At 36.7% G+C, this 15,476-nt stretch overlaps 1 protein-coding gene across 1 annotated transcript in view; it reads left to right on the top strand.

Moving 5' to 3' along the window:
• The window catches only part of shank2b (SH3 and multiple ankyrin repeat domains 2b), a 122,148-nt gene that overhangs the window by 48,566 nt on the left and 58,106 nt on the right, over positions 1–15,476 (top strand). Inside the window, exon 11 of the mRNA XM_051099366.1 lies at positions 11,845–12,196. Coding sequence (XP_050955323.1) covers positions 11,845–12,196 — 352 coding nt within the window. The remainder of the gene's footprint in view (positions 1–11,844; positions 12,197–15,476) is intronic.

The raw sequence follows: 15,476 nt of genomic DNA, 5'->3' as shown, positions 1-15,476 counted from the left end.
TACAAAAAAGCTTCCTGTGAGGTCTTACTGTATATAATACTGAAAAAAATGTCATGATTGTGCATATTCTGCAAAATATTTGGGCCATAAACAGATGACAAATAATTTTTTTTCCTTGCACGGCACTCTCTACTCCCACAGCTCTAACACGTGTAGCAGATGTCAGTATTAATTTACCAAAAGTAAAATGCATCCGTATATTTTTCTGACACTCTCAGCCACACTCTGAGGAATCCAGTGATTGAATGCGCTCGTTTCAATTAACCGACCGCATAATCATCTGCCTCATTAAAGCTAGGAAAGGCACAACAGATTTAATTAATCATTAGACATCATTAAACGAAAGGATTTGGATAAAATGAAGTCGGTTCTGGGTAAATAAGACTTTGAAGGACTTCACATGCCACGGATGTATCCGTATATAATGTGGAGAGGAGACAACATGGCATAAATAACTCATTTACATATTAATTATTAACGACAGCTATTTTGCATGTACGTTTTCACTGCGTTCCACATACAACTTGTGCGTTATGCTTAATAAATGATGATATTAGTGATATTTGTTTGCCCCTGAAGGTTACGTGCACAAGCGTTGCTGATTGTCGTTGCACCCTATAGATGATTTCATGCGCCGAACCCAAGCGTGCATCTAGAGAGAGAGCGTTACTCAGTGGAGCTGACCTACATAAGCTACAGACCTTACAGGAAAAGGAGACTCATCCATATACACGCACACACTTGCACACTAGCAGAATTCCTACTATTTCCTGTACTGAATTTAGGCCATTATCAAGTCCTAGGGTTTTTTTTCTGATCAGAATTGTCACGTTCAAGTTTTTTGTCACATTTGTCCTGGTTTTTCCGACCTGCAATGCTAATCTTCGTCTCACTGACGTGACATAAAATTGTTAACCTGCTTATTGGACGACAGTGAGTGACTTTGATTGCTTTGTCAGTTCATTTTCTCTCTATATTAATGTAAAATTGAAATTGGGATAACGTTTTAAGGACTATACTCTTAAAAATAAAGGTTCTTTATTAGAATCAACGGTTCCAAGATTAACTTTCAACCTCCATGGAAGTACTTTATAGTGGAAAAAGGTTCTCAGGCTCTCTGCAGGTCTTAAAAAAGGTCTTTATAATTTGTGTTTTCACAAATTAAGGCCTTAAAAGGTCAGAGCAGAAGGTCTTAAAGGGATAGTTCACCCAAAAATGATAATTATTTACCCTCGTGTTGTTCTAGACCTTCATTCATCTTCGGAACACAAATTACGATAGTTTTGATGAAATCTGAGACCTTTATGATCTTACATAGACAGCAACACAACTGACACATTCAAGGCCCAGAAAGGTTGTTTTTTTTTTGTTTTCTTTGCGCATAAAAAATATTCTTGTAGCTTCATAAAATGAAGGTTGAGCCACTGATGTCACAGGCTATTTTAACATCTCCTTACTACCTTTCTAGGTCTTGAACCTAGTAGTTTCATTGGGTCAAGAAAGCTCTTGGATTCATCAAAAATATCTCAATTTGTGTTATAAAGATGAATGAAGGTCTTATGGGTTTGGAACGACATGAGGGTGAGTAATTAATGAGCTGTTTACGATTCGTGTTTTCACAAATTAAGGTCTTAAATTCATTAAGTTATGGAATTAAATGTTGGTGCACTGTTGGTTTCCAATTTAAATCTAAATGTTAAATCAAGATACATTTACTTGCAATGTATACTGAACATATGAAGTATTGTTTTCTGAGAAATGGAATGAAATTAATAAGTTAAAACAAGAACAAATGTCTGATAAATGGAGTATTAACTTGTTTTCTCTTTAAAATAAGTTAATTTTTCTGAGCCCACTGGCAGATGTTTGTTCTTGTTTTAACCACAAACTCATTTTGATCAATTTCTCATAAAGCAAGACTGCTGTCGTTTTGCTTCTCAAACTGCACTGGAAAAGAGACACAAATACAAACAGCACTTTTTTCAGTGTGATCAAAAGTTATTTCAGTGTATTATTTTGTGAAATAAAATAAAAAGAAATGGAGATCTGTTAGAAGTTGTGTTTTCAAACTTTGAAGTGTTGGTAATACAAGACCATATTGACTTCCACTTAATTTATTCCTTTCTTTTCTTTACTTGCTCATAAAAAGTCTTGAATTTACTTTAAGAAAACCTACAGAAACCCTGGTTCAAAGGCCACTGCAGCTAAATTCAGCTGTCAGTTCAGCTTTTACTCCTTAATCGCATTCTGCACACATAATTCATTAAAATACGGGAGTGACAACAACATTTAAATGCGCGAGTGACTACGTAAATTATCGTTCCATATGTGTACAGAACAGCAGTCACTCCTGCATTTGTAACCGTAGCAACGTTTTGGCTTCTTCCGGGAGTGAATAAGAATTTAGCTGATTGGTATCTGCCATTTTTTGGCTAAAGACTATTTTAACTAAACCACCGCTGATAGACGTGCTGTGTTTTGTTTATGCTTGGGAGGCTGCTTTAGAGAGCGCTGTCTTGCGGTGTTGCCATGTCCTCATATTCACAAGCGCTTTTAGACTTTTTGGCTCTTAGGCATGTGTCTTTGTCTGTATGTGAGATCATTTTTGGGTGAACTATCCCTTTAAGACCTTCTGCTCTGACCTTTTAAGGCCTTAATTTGTGAAAACACAAACTGTAGAGACCTTTTTTAAGACCCGCAGAGTTCCTGAGAACCTTTTTCCACTACAAAGTACTTTCATGGAGGTTGAAAGTTAATCTTGGAACCGTTAATTCTAATAAAGAACCTTTATTTTTAAGAGTGTAGTCCTGAAAATGTTATCCCTTATTGTTTGGTCTTAGCTTATAAAGCTAGGCTTTTTATGGAGTTAATAATGTGCTCTGTTGCAGATATGAGATATATGTTTTTTTTTTGTTTTTTTTTGGTGTTATAAAACATGTTTTTTTGTGCTTGTCCTTGTTTTTGTTTTTTATGAACATCTGGCAACACTAACACTTTCCAGCAGGACTCGTGAGCGCAACTAGCCCTGCCCCTGATAGCACACGTACATCTCAGAGACATCTATTTGATGTCTGCATTTACATCTGGAAGATGTATTTTTTTACAGTGTTTGCTCATCTGTAATACATCTATAGGATGTTTCCTGTCATATGTCAAATAGACGTCTATTAGATGTCTTTAAGATGTTTATGATTTAGAATGGATGTAAAACTGACATCTTACAGACATCTGTCAGACGTTTGTACACAGCAGATGCTTTCCAGATCAAGTGATCTTTAACAGACATCTTGCAGATGTACATGTGCTATCTGGGGTGTCAAAATGTGCTAAGATTAAGACTTCTTTCACTGTTATTTTCTTGTATCTCACATACAGACGAAGACACGTTTCTAACACGCATTTAAATACGTCACTAATACATCACTATACAACTAGTTGCTCAGAATTTTTGTAAATGCGGTTGTCACTACCTGTATTTTTCGGGAGTTAATGCGGTTATCAAATGCAGTTGTCACTCCTGTATTTTAGTGAATTATGTGTGTACAGAACGTGATTAAGGAATAATGATGAACTGACAGCCGAATTTAGCTGCAGTGTGTATGTGGCCATTAACTTAAAAATACAGGTAGTGACAACCGCATTTACAGAAATTCTACCTAAACAACTAGTTGTTAATGACGTATTTAGATGCACGTCGGAAATGTGTATTCGTCTGTATGTGAGATGCAAGGAAATAACAATGAAAGAAGTCTTAACCTTAGCGCATTTTCACACGGGGCTAGTTGCGTTAGTTGCGGTAAAATGTGAGTGTTGTCAGATCTTCACAGAAAAAAATAACAAACAAGGACAAGCACAAAAAACACATAAACACCCAAATGATGTTTAATAACACAAAAAAATCCTATATTTCATATCCGCAACAGACCACTTTTTTAACTCCTAAGTGCCTAGCTTTATGAGCTAAGACCAAACAACATGCCTAAAAGCGCTTGTAAATATGCATGGCATAAAAACATGGCAACACTGCAAGACAGTGCTCTCTAAAGCAGCTTTCCGAGCACAAACAAAACACAGCATGTCTATCAGCGATAGTTTAGTTAAAATCAACAGACAAGAAGAGTCTTTAGCCAAAAAATGTCAAAAAATGGCTTAATTCTTATTCACTCCTGCAAGACTGCTGTTGTGTTCACACATGTTAAAAATATTTCACGGGACTCATTCCCGCATTTAAATACGGTTGTCACTCCTGAAACTTTCAGTGTGTACGTGGCCAAAAATGTACTTGACACTAAAAAAGACCTGTTCTTTTGTTTCTTTGTGGAACCTAAAATGCATCATCTGGAGAACAGAGCTGACCTGAAGTGTAGATGTAGGGCCTAGCATTACGCACCATCTTTGCTGCAGCTGTCAGGTTTTCCTTATACCTCTGGGTAACAGCTCTGACATAAACACAGAGATTCCATCAGCGGAATATGGGAACCAGCAGGTTTCCGGATGTTTCAATCTCAGGTGAAAGGAACCTCTGACGGAACGAACCGGTTGGCCAGCTGGGCGCCGATATTGTTTTTATAAGGTTTTGATTGAACAATCTTCAATAGTTGCACAGTTTGCCGTTACGTCTAATGCGTCACTCAGGGAGGAAATGGGGCTTGTTATTTTCATGCACGTAGTAGCAGGGGATCTGGTAATTATGTGTCACATGTTAGACCACGGTGTCAGAGCTTTGATCTTCACAAATTTCGAACCGACTGAGTTTTTAAACTCCATCGAAATTCATCTGGTTTTGTTTGTTTATGTGCTGTAGCCACCAAGCCTATATGTTTAAAGCAGGCACTGTAGTTATGTATGTAAATGGACGTCCCATTTAATGCCACCCAGAGGTTGCCATGGTTCCCAAATCCACACAATAATTGGCTTAAGGGATGTGAGTTTGCCTTGCGCGCACTTGTCGCGCTTGAGAAGCCAAGGAGGTCTCGGAGCCTGGCTTATTATCGACTTACTTGTTAAAGCATATGAAATGGCGCCGATTTCAAAGAGCACTCAAATATTGTGTGAATTAAGGGAAGATATGCATATATGCGTGCACGCATGCAAATGCACACACGCAGGCAGGCTCATATTGCATTCCGCCAGTCTATATTAGATATTGGGGCCGTTGGGAAATATAATACAGCGTCTTGAGTTTTAATCATGGTTTATAAACAAGCCCAAATTCAAAGCATGTCAGAGTGATGGATTTCAGTTCACCACCTAAGTTCAAACCTACGCCAGCTTCGATCGAATAGGTAGAGCGCTTTGGTTTGAAATACGGTTTCAAGTGCAATTTAATGACTATTGATTTAATGAGACTGTGGATACCAGCTGCGTTGGCCCGGTGGAATTGTTTGTTACGTATAAAGAGTCCTTAATTGGGTGAAAATGTCTATTCATCTTTAGCTCCGCTCTGGACGGGCGAAGGATTTCGAAATTGCTGACACATATGAAAGGATGTTTTCTTTATCAGGAAAGATTAATCAAAGCAGCCCAAGCAAGGGCGATCGGCAGTTTTCTGTAAGGCTGGGGGTTGTTAATAGCGTGAAGAAGAACAAGAAGAAAGCAAAAAGAAAGAGGAGGCCGTCCGTAGAGAGTTATCTCGCAGGGTTTGTGTTGGGTTATTTTAAAGTGGAGCTCATTTTATTTTGAAACATGGCCATATCATAACCGTTCCTTGAAAACACATTCACAGCTCCCACTGGGAACCAGTTTCAAACGATTTTGCCGCTTACGGTGTTATTACTTGTGTGTGAGTTGAGCTAGATGTAAGAAGCTGTCAGTTTTGTCATTTTGCTGGCTCATTAGAACACAGAGATGGAATTGAGATTTGTAATGATGCGAAATTATGTTGGATTTACTGTTCCACTCTGTCCTTTTCTACTGTATACAAGTTGTCTTGTAAGCAGTGTACGTTGGGAGACATACAGTGGGGTCCCAAAGACCATGAGTCTATATTGAATAGATTTTTTTTTGTACTTTTTGATGCTATAATAATGACTTTTTCTAATAATGATTTATTTATTTATTTATTGCAAACAATAAGTTACTGGTCCTATGAACACTAAAGTTACTTTTACGTTTTAAGTTGCTAAGTTATTTTTCTTATGAACACAGAAACACTTTTTGGGTGATATACATATATACACTTTTTGATGCAATAATACTATTTATGTATGTATGTATGTATGTATGTATGTATTTATTTATTTATTTATTTGTTTATAATTAATATTATATGTTTTAATCAGATTTTAATATATATATATATATATATATATAATTTATATTTTATATTAATTTACATTTAATAAACTAATATATAATAAATAATAATAATTAATTAATTAATAAATAAACTTAAATTAAATTTAAATTAATTAATTTATATATATATATTCATAAATATTAATAATTCTATATTAATTTATAAAATAATATAATGTAATTATATATATATATATATATAAGTATTAAATATTAATAATTTTATATTAATTTATAAAATAATATAATGTAATTAATTAAGATGTTTATTTATTTATTTATTTATTTTTATGTTTTGCTTTATTTATTTTTTTGCCAACAATAAGTTACTTTTCCCGTGGAGAACTGACTAAGTACAAAAGTTTGAATATTGGTAACATATATCTGTTATTTTAGTATTGTTTATATGCTATTGTAATATTTTTAAATATTTAGAATTAGTTTTTATATTTATATTTATCACTTTAATTTCAGGTTAAGTTTGAATACTTTTGTGCTTTTGTCATTTTTATTATCATGCTTATTTAATATCTCCAATTAGAACTTCAACTTATTTTTCTTATTATTATTATATACCATATTAGTATTTTTTTTATTTTAGGTTTACGCTAATTAACAAAAATTATTTGTAATAGTTTTGATTTTAGTTAACAATAACAACACTGTTAGCAAGCCAGTTACTGGCAAACAAATCTAAACAATATGCGAATACATTTCCAAATGTATTTATTTATTAATTTATTTATCTATTTAATTATTTTTTTCTGAGGATAAACCGGTTTTGCAGACTTGCGAAGTTGGTGTCAGCTTGAATACTGCTGTCAAGAAGGACAAACCAAATTCTAAAGTTCATGTTTATTTTTAAATTCAACTTTTAACACATTTTTATGCTCTTATTATTATTATTTTTTAATTAGAATGTAATGTACAGATGTTGATCAGTGGTCTCAGACTTGGGATCCCTCTGTTTATTTATCAACTCCGTATCCATATATATGCTGACGACATCATACCCTGACACAGATTTTAATATGCAAGAATTCCTTCCTCCTTGTTTCCTCAAAGATCTTTTTTTCATCTCATGCCAGAAAATGGGAGGAGGGAATAAAGAGAGAGAGAGGGAAAGAGAGCTGGAGAGGCAATTGTGAATTGCTAGTGTGAAAGGACAGCCCACATACATGGGTAACGGGAGAATTCACAACCCGGCAACTTGCACTGACTAATTTAGACATCCATCCCTGGGTTGCTTAGCAACACTCGGGGGTTTGATTCCCATACAGCTGTTTCGGGCAAACCGACAAGGGTTAAAATCCCTAATCAATAACACCATCTCATTGTTGCGAGTTAATTCGACCGTCTTGATTGCACGTTGGGTGGGCGGTCGCCAGCGATTTTTTAAAAACCCTTCAGATGATATCGCCAACCGCTGATGGGCCAAACTTGAAGAATTTTGGGGCAACTGTGTTTATCTCAGTACTTTGTGTCATAATGGTGGTGTTTTGAATCAAATTATCCCAGCATGGTCTTGTCACCCAGCTGATTCAACAACACACTCCAATCAGTCTTCTGCCTTGTCTACCTAGAGGAATCCAAACAGGGGGAGGCTTGAACTGATAGTACAGTGAATGATGTAGAGGAAGAGAGATAGAGCGAGAGAAAAGGGGGCGGGGCAAAACGGAAAGAAACTGAGACTGAGCGAGAGAGTTAGTGTGTACGTATGTGTGTCAGCGAGAGAGAGAGAGGGAGCGAAGAAACGTGCGAGGCTTGTGCACTCTGCCGTTTCCTCTCGCAGTCACAGACGGCATCATGTGGAGCGGGCACTGTCACCACAGTGCTTGCCTTCTCCGTAACCCTCTCCGTTGTGCTTCACTGACCGAGGAACCCAAGTCCAGGAGAACCTGACCTTCTGTTTCCAAGTTCCAAGGCGAAACAGACATTCCAAGGGAGTTACTGAGCAATAAACTCAGAGGAGATATGAAGTCTTTACTGAATGCCTTCAAGAAAGAAGGTAAGAGGTGATCTTTGGAGGGTTTTTTGGGGTCCTGACCTTTGGTGACTTTTGTTCCATGGGATTAGTGCTCAGAAGGTGTTCTGACTTTATAGGTGAGGAGAAAGTCTTTAAGTTCTGTTATGTATTACAACGAAAGTTGAATCTCAAGATTAAATTAGTTTTGAGGTGGAGAGAACATCACTTTGAGAAGTCATTGACTTCTTAACCTTCTTGGAGTTCCTCAACATACTTGTTTTACCTTTCCTACACTTTTGTTTATTGGAATTGATACATTTTATATTTAGAATGTTGCGGTTGGAATGTTGCCACTTTGATTTGACTTGTTTGAAGGAAATGACTGTTTCCTCAGCGTTCCAAAACCAGCGTGTTCCGGCAGCCAATGTGCTTGTGATGTCATCGTCTTCAGTTGGTGCCAGAGAAACCCTGTTAGTTGTGTTCTAAGTGTAGTTTTTTATCAATGTCGGTTTCTTTTAATTGGCAGGTTTCACCTGCCACATTAGTGGGGGCTGGGTGGATTTCTTCACAGCTTATGGGGGTTGGGTTTGCACATTATTCCCGTAATGATCACTCTACAGTAGCCTTTTAAATAATGAACAGGAGCATGTGTACCTCTGAGACAGTTTGTCATAATAACCGTCATCCAATGAAAACCCTCCATCACAGTGAAGGTGATCTAACTGCTCCAGGTTGCCATTACGTCAGCACATTAATGAACAGCACAGACTGATGTGTGTTTAGTGGCGTAATTCTCCTGCTTCTCCTCAGAATATATTTATAGCATTTGTCTCACACAGCAAGTGATATCTAGTTCATGCGTGAACTGTGTCTTTCAGCGGCCTAGTGTTTCCGAGAAACAAGCTCCTTTGGATAAACGTCTTCCTGAAGCCTTTAACATTGCAGCGGATAAATAATAATAGGCATTCATCATGCATACAAGCGCGAACAGTGAACTCAAGGGATTTCCCTAGACCCAAGAAATAGGGTGGTGCGGAGATATAGGCTTCAACTGGTCCCGAAATGAGTGCATATCACCTTGGAACCACAGAAGTTGGCTGCTGTGGGTGTATGTCTCTGGAGACCAGAGTGATCAGCATAGTCTTGTTATTTAAGAAACGAAAAACACTTTGTTTACTGTATTAAAAGAGTATTAGGATGTAACTATTTGACTCATCTCTCAGTTTGATGCTTTTACAAAGTCTGTTGGGCATTGAAGTAAAAGTTAAAGCTGAAGTTGGTATTTTTTTGCACTGCTAGCAACACCAAAGTGCTTGTTTTCAGACAGGTTTCCCAAACAGTCTGCCATTGGTTGGCCAAAACAAAACAGCCCCACCCCAAAGTCTAATTGGCTGAGCCAGTGTTGCTGTGTTGGACTAGTGTGGAATAAAAAACAAAACAATAACAGAGCGGAATTTTGAAAGCACCACAGACACACAGTTTAAAAATACTGTAGTTATCTCTGCATATTATGATGGGATAGAAGAAAGTACAGTATTGTTCAAAAGTTTGGTTCAGTAAGTGTTTTATTTTTAAAGAAAGAATTAGGTTTATTCAGCAAGGATGTGTTAAATTTATCAAAAGTGACAAAGACGTTTATACTTTTACAAAAGATTGCTATTGCAAACGTTCTTTTGAACTTTCTATTCATCTGTTCAGATGATTCAGAAAAATACAGGAGAAAAGTACTTATTTCCACAAAAATATTAAGTGGCACAACTGTTTCTTGCTTGATTAGCAAATCAGCATATTAAAATTATTTCTGAAGGGTCATGTGACACTGAAGGCTGGAGTAATCGGTGCTAAAGATTCAGATTTGCCAGTAACACAGTGATAAATTTACATTTTCAAACATAGAAAAATAGAAAATAGTTTGTATTTGACAATATATATATACTGTTGAAGTCAAAAGTTTACATACACCTTGCAGAATCTGCAAAATGTTAATTATTTACCAAAATATAAGGAATCATACAAAATGCATATTATTTTTTATTTAGTACTGATCTAAATAAGGTTCACATAAAAGACATTTACATATAGTCCACAAGAGAAAATAATAGTTGAATTTATAAAAATGACCCCGTTCAAAAGTTGCATCAGTGAGTGTTTGAACATTCTGTAATAGTTGTATATGAGTCCCTCAGTTGTCCTCAGTGTGAAAAGATGGGTCTCAAAATCCTACAGTCATTGCTGGAAAGAGTTCAAATACACAAAAATGCTGAAAAACCAAGGAATTTGTGGCACCTGAAAGATGGGCAACAGTGGGCAGTTTATCTGTTCAGGACAAACAAGGGACTTACGAACAACTATCACCAGAAAAAAAAACCAACAAAAAAAAAAAAACACAGCTGTGGATTACACAGTATGTAAACTTTTGAACAGGGTCATTTTTATAAATTCAACCATTATTTTCTCTTGTGGAATATATGTAAACATCTTTTATGTGAAATATCTTATCCAGGTCAGTAGTAAATAAAAAATAACATGCATTTTGTATGATCCCTCTTATTTTGGTAAATAATTAACATTTTGCAGATTCTGCAAGGTGTATGTAAACTTTTGACTTCAACTGTATATATTTTTCTCAACATTGCATCAATAATGCATCAATATTACTGATTAAAATAATGCAGCCTTGGTGAGCATAAGAGACTTATTTAAAAGCTTCTTACAACCTTAAACTTTTGAATGTTAGTGTGTTTAACATTGAAAAATGGCAAATTTTAGCTTTAAAGATATGACACAATATCACAACACATTTAAATCCAGTAAGCCTGGTAACTTTTTTTTGTGATACCCTTACATATCCACAAAGTTTCTGTTTACATGGAGCAGACTTTACCCAGAGGAATTACATTAGTAAATGATAAAGTCCATTGACCTAGAAATGGATGATTTACTATTTTTACCGATCAACTAACGATCATTTTTGAATTAAACATTACTGAATAATTCATAGAATCCACAGTCCCTAAATGCTTTCATTGTGTTTTTTTTTTAGACTGAGGGACGAGTTAAATGTAATAGTATATGAAGAAACGATCCCTGATAAATAAATGCTGGAAGAGTCTATGTTTTAATCTACTGAACATAATTGTAAAGTGTTAACAAATTATTTAACTCATTAAACCAGATCATTTGACTAGAATTCTAAATGGATTTAGATGTGCACCACTGATTTAGTCTGAGTTCTGACAGCTCATGACATAAATTCAACAGCAACAAATGTATTAATTAATTCAAGAAATGAGCATCAAACTGAGTGATTGTGAACTTGATGTGCAGACAGCGTTCTGTCTTTTAATGTGACAAAGTTCTTTGTATGTAGTAAGAAGCTGAAGCGCAGTCTAGCAGCTTGTGCTTGAACACTCGTTACAGTGCTCTAATTATTGCCACTTTCAATGGAATGAAGGACACCTAAAAAAGCTGAACTACTTTGACGCAGACAGAGTAGTTGAAAGTACACTTCACACAATGCATAAACAGTCTTCTGTATTCTTTTTATGTAATCACTGTCTTTCTTTTTGTATCTCTCCCAGTGCCTTTCCGGGAGGCACCGGCAGGCACGGGTCGGAGCAGGCCGCTGCAGCAAACGCCGCCGCAGCACCAGGGTAGGAGCACTCTTGCCGCCCCACGCGTGCTGCTCCGCTCCAACAGCGACAACAACCTGAACGTCAACAAGCTACCGCTGGACCGCTCTCGCTCGCCCTCTCCTGCCGCCTCCCCCCTGCGCAGCCTCTCGCCCCGCCACCCCCAGCAGATGCAGAACAGCCCCAATGGCACGGTGAAGACCATGGCCCGGGGGGGACGCTCCGCCCGAAGCCGTTCCCCTTCCCTGGGCCGGCTAGGGGAAGGAGACACCCGGAGACAGACCCCTCAGCGCCACAGCAGGTCAGTGGCGATCCCAGAAGGGAGACTCTATGTCCAGTTTTGTGTGCGTCACTCATGTCCAAGCTGGAATGTGTCCCTTCTGTGAGGACAAAGTTGTTTTTATCTATTGCCACCAGAGGCCCTACAGTATTTATGGCAAATCTGTGTTATTTTTATAAGGCCATGTGTGGATGCAAATAGGTCAAGTGTTGGGAATTGGTGTATGGGATATGGACTCGGCTGCAGAGACGCCTGGAGTTTTCAGGACATTAGATCCACAATTAAAGTTATAGTTCACGCAAAAATGAAAATTCTAACATTGATTACTGTCCCTCATGTCGTTCCAAACCCATAAGACCTTCGTTCATCTTCGGAACATAAATTACAATATTTTTGATGAGTGCTTTTTGATCCTGCGTAGACAGCAGCACAACGTTCAAGGCCCAGAAAGGTAGTAAGGACATTGTTAAAATAGTCCATGTGGCATCAGTGTTTCAACCTTAATTTTATGAAGCTATGACAATACTTCTTGTGCACAAAGAAAACAAAAATAACAAAATTTTCAATTTCTTCTCTACCCTGTCAGTCTTCAGCGTGCGTTCATGACAGTACAGGGTTGCCAGGTTGTTACAACAACATCCCGCCCAACTGCTACTCAAACTAGCCCAAAACTTGCCAAATAACATAGGGGGTCCCTCTGTCAAAATCGGATTCCGGGAGATTAAAAAAAAGTTTTTTGGCAGGGTCCACCTGGGAAAATTCGCATCCCAGGGGCTAAATATTACGTTACTGGAGTAACTTCAACTCGCGGACATGAAAAACAATCCGCGGCAACAGTGTTAAAGTAGCCCAATTTTGCGGAAAAAACACAAGACTTGGCAACACTGCAAACGCATACGTCATGGTACTCTTCTGGACCCACGTCGAAGACTGACACAGAAACTAAGAAATTGTTAAATGACATCATTATTTTTGTTTTCTTTGCACACAAAAAGTATTCTTGTAGCTTTGTAACATTACATTGATATCACATGGACTATTTTAACAATGTCCTAACTAACTTTCTGGGCCTTGAAAGTGTCAGTTGCGTAGCTATCTATGCAGGGTCAGAAAGCTCTCAGATTTCATCAAAATTATCTTAATTTGTGTTCTGAATATGAACAAAGGTCTTACAGGTATAAAACAACATGAGGGTAATTAATGACAGAATTTTCATTTTTGGGTGAACTATCCCTTTAAGGCCTGTTTACACTATAACAATAATATTTTGAAATTCGTTCTAATTCTATAAGAATAGTGAAGTTCACACCACAACTGTAAAGATAACAAAACAGAGGAACAGTATGAGTGGAATCACTTTCAGAATGATTTTTTCCATTTGATGAATGGTTGAAAACATTGACGGCAAATCAAAATCTACCTACCGTTAAAAAGAGCTTGAGCATTTGAAAAGGCAGACAATATAACTGCAGTTCATACCTATAATAAAGAGAACATTAATGTCTGGTGTTTTGACACTGATATGTAGTTACAGTATTTTTATAGTTATCATTCTTGGTGTGAATGGACCTTTAGATCTCTATTTACTGTATCAGAGATGGAAAGCTGAGTAGTTAAAAATGGATTTGAGGCCCAACTTGGATTCCACATTACAAGACAGCTTATTTCAAACCTGTATAAATTTCATTCTTATGTGAAGGATGTTTCTGTTTTTGTCAATACAGTGAAAGTCAGTGGGGTCCCACACAACAAACAAGAACCTGACTTTTCAAAATAACGTCTTTTGTGTTCTTGAGAGGAAAAAAAGAATCAAAAAAAGAGGTTTTGAATAAAAAAAGGGTGAGTAAATGATGGCAGAATTAGCATTTGTGGGTGAACTATCGCCTAAATACAATTTAACACAGATAAAACACATACCATAATTATACATTTGTTAGGGAAAACAAGAAGAAATATCCCATTGAGTGAATATTTAATATGTAAGCGTTATTCAGTGTTTTTTTTTTAAGTGAACAGTCTTTCCCCTGGTGACTTAATGAATAATGAATGAACTATTAATTTTTAAAGTGCATTGTAGAGATAAAAGAATATTTTGAAACCTCCTATAGTTTCTTTTACACAAGTATGACTTTTAAATGTGACCCTGGAGGACAAAATCAGTCATAAGTCGCACGGGTATATTTGTTGCAATAGCCAACAATACGGGTCAAAATTATCGCTTGTTCTTTTATGCTAAAAATCATTATTATATTAAGTAAAAATCACGTTCCATGAAGATATTTTGTCAATTTCCTACCGTAAATATATCAAAACTTAATTTTTTATTAGTAATATGCATTGCTAAGAACTTCATTTGGACAACTTTTTCTCAATATTTCGATTTTTTTGCACCCTCAGATTCCAGATTTTCAAAAAGTTGTATCTCAGCCAAATATTGTCCTATCCTAACAAACCATACATCAATGGAAAGCTTATTTATTTGTAAAAATTGATCCTTATGACTAGTTTTGTGGTCTGGTGTCACATATAAGGTTAATTTATAGAAATAATACATACTGAAAGATATATAAAAATAATTTGCATGCACAAATGAGTTGTTAGAAAAGTAAAAGGATAGTTTACCCAAAAACTCTGTTCTGTTTTCTCACTCTCATAGTTTTACACAAAACTAGCCTATTCTATGGCTTTAGAACACTTGGTATGGACAATTTATATATTACTTTGCTTATGTTTTGACACTTTAAAAAGAGCAGCTGGGACATTCTTCTAAATTTCTCCTAATTTGGTTTACAAAAGAAATCAGTCATACTGATTTGGAACTATATGAGGGTGAACAAATAGTGACAGCTATGTGACATTAGCATTGAATTATACTTGTGACGACAGACTAGACGCATTTTATCTGTGCGGTGTTACCTACGAAACCCGTGAGGTTTGCTTGTGGCCTTGAAAAGGAAAAGCGACAAATATTTGGACATCTGTCTGTAAAATAACCCGAGCAGCCAGGGTTTGGTTGCATTTGCAATGCGACATGCACCTGATTCAGGATGGGTTTGGACAGACGCCCAGGCTGTTGTTTTTTTAGCTTTGTGACTTTGGATGCAGAAGCGCAAAATACAAAGGTGCAATATGGAGACTTGGCAAACAATTAGGCCACAGAGAGAGGCAAGAATCTGCTCGGAAAGATAGAGAGCATGTGTGTGTGTGGCCATGCATACATGTATATATATATATATTTCCCTGTGAGTGAATGCATGCGTGGGTGCTCGTCATGTAGTGAAAGTTCAGCGTGCACGTGTGC

This window comes from Labeo rohita, chromosome 25 (assembly GCF_022985175.1).
Source record: "Labeo rohita strain BAU-BD-2019 chromosome 25, IGBB_LRoh.1.0, whole genome shotgun sequence".
Classification (NCBI taxonomy): Eukaryota; Metazoa; Chordata; class Actinopteri; order Cypriniformes; family Cyprinidae; genus Labeo; species Labeo rohita.
Note: the sequence above shows the minus strand (reverse complement) of the source record. Positions and strands in the feature narration are given on the sequence as shown.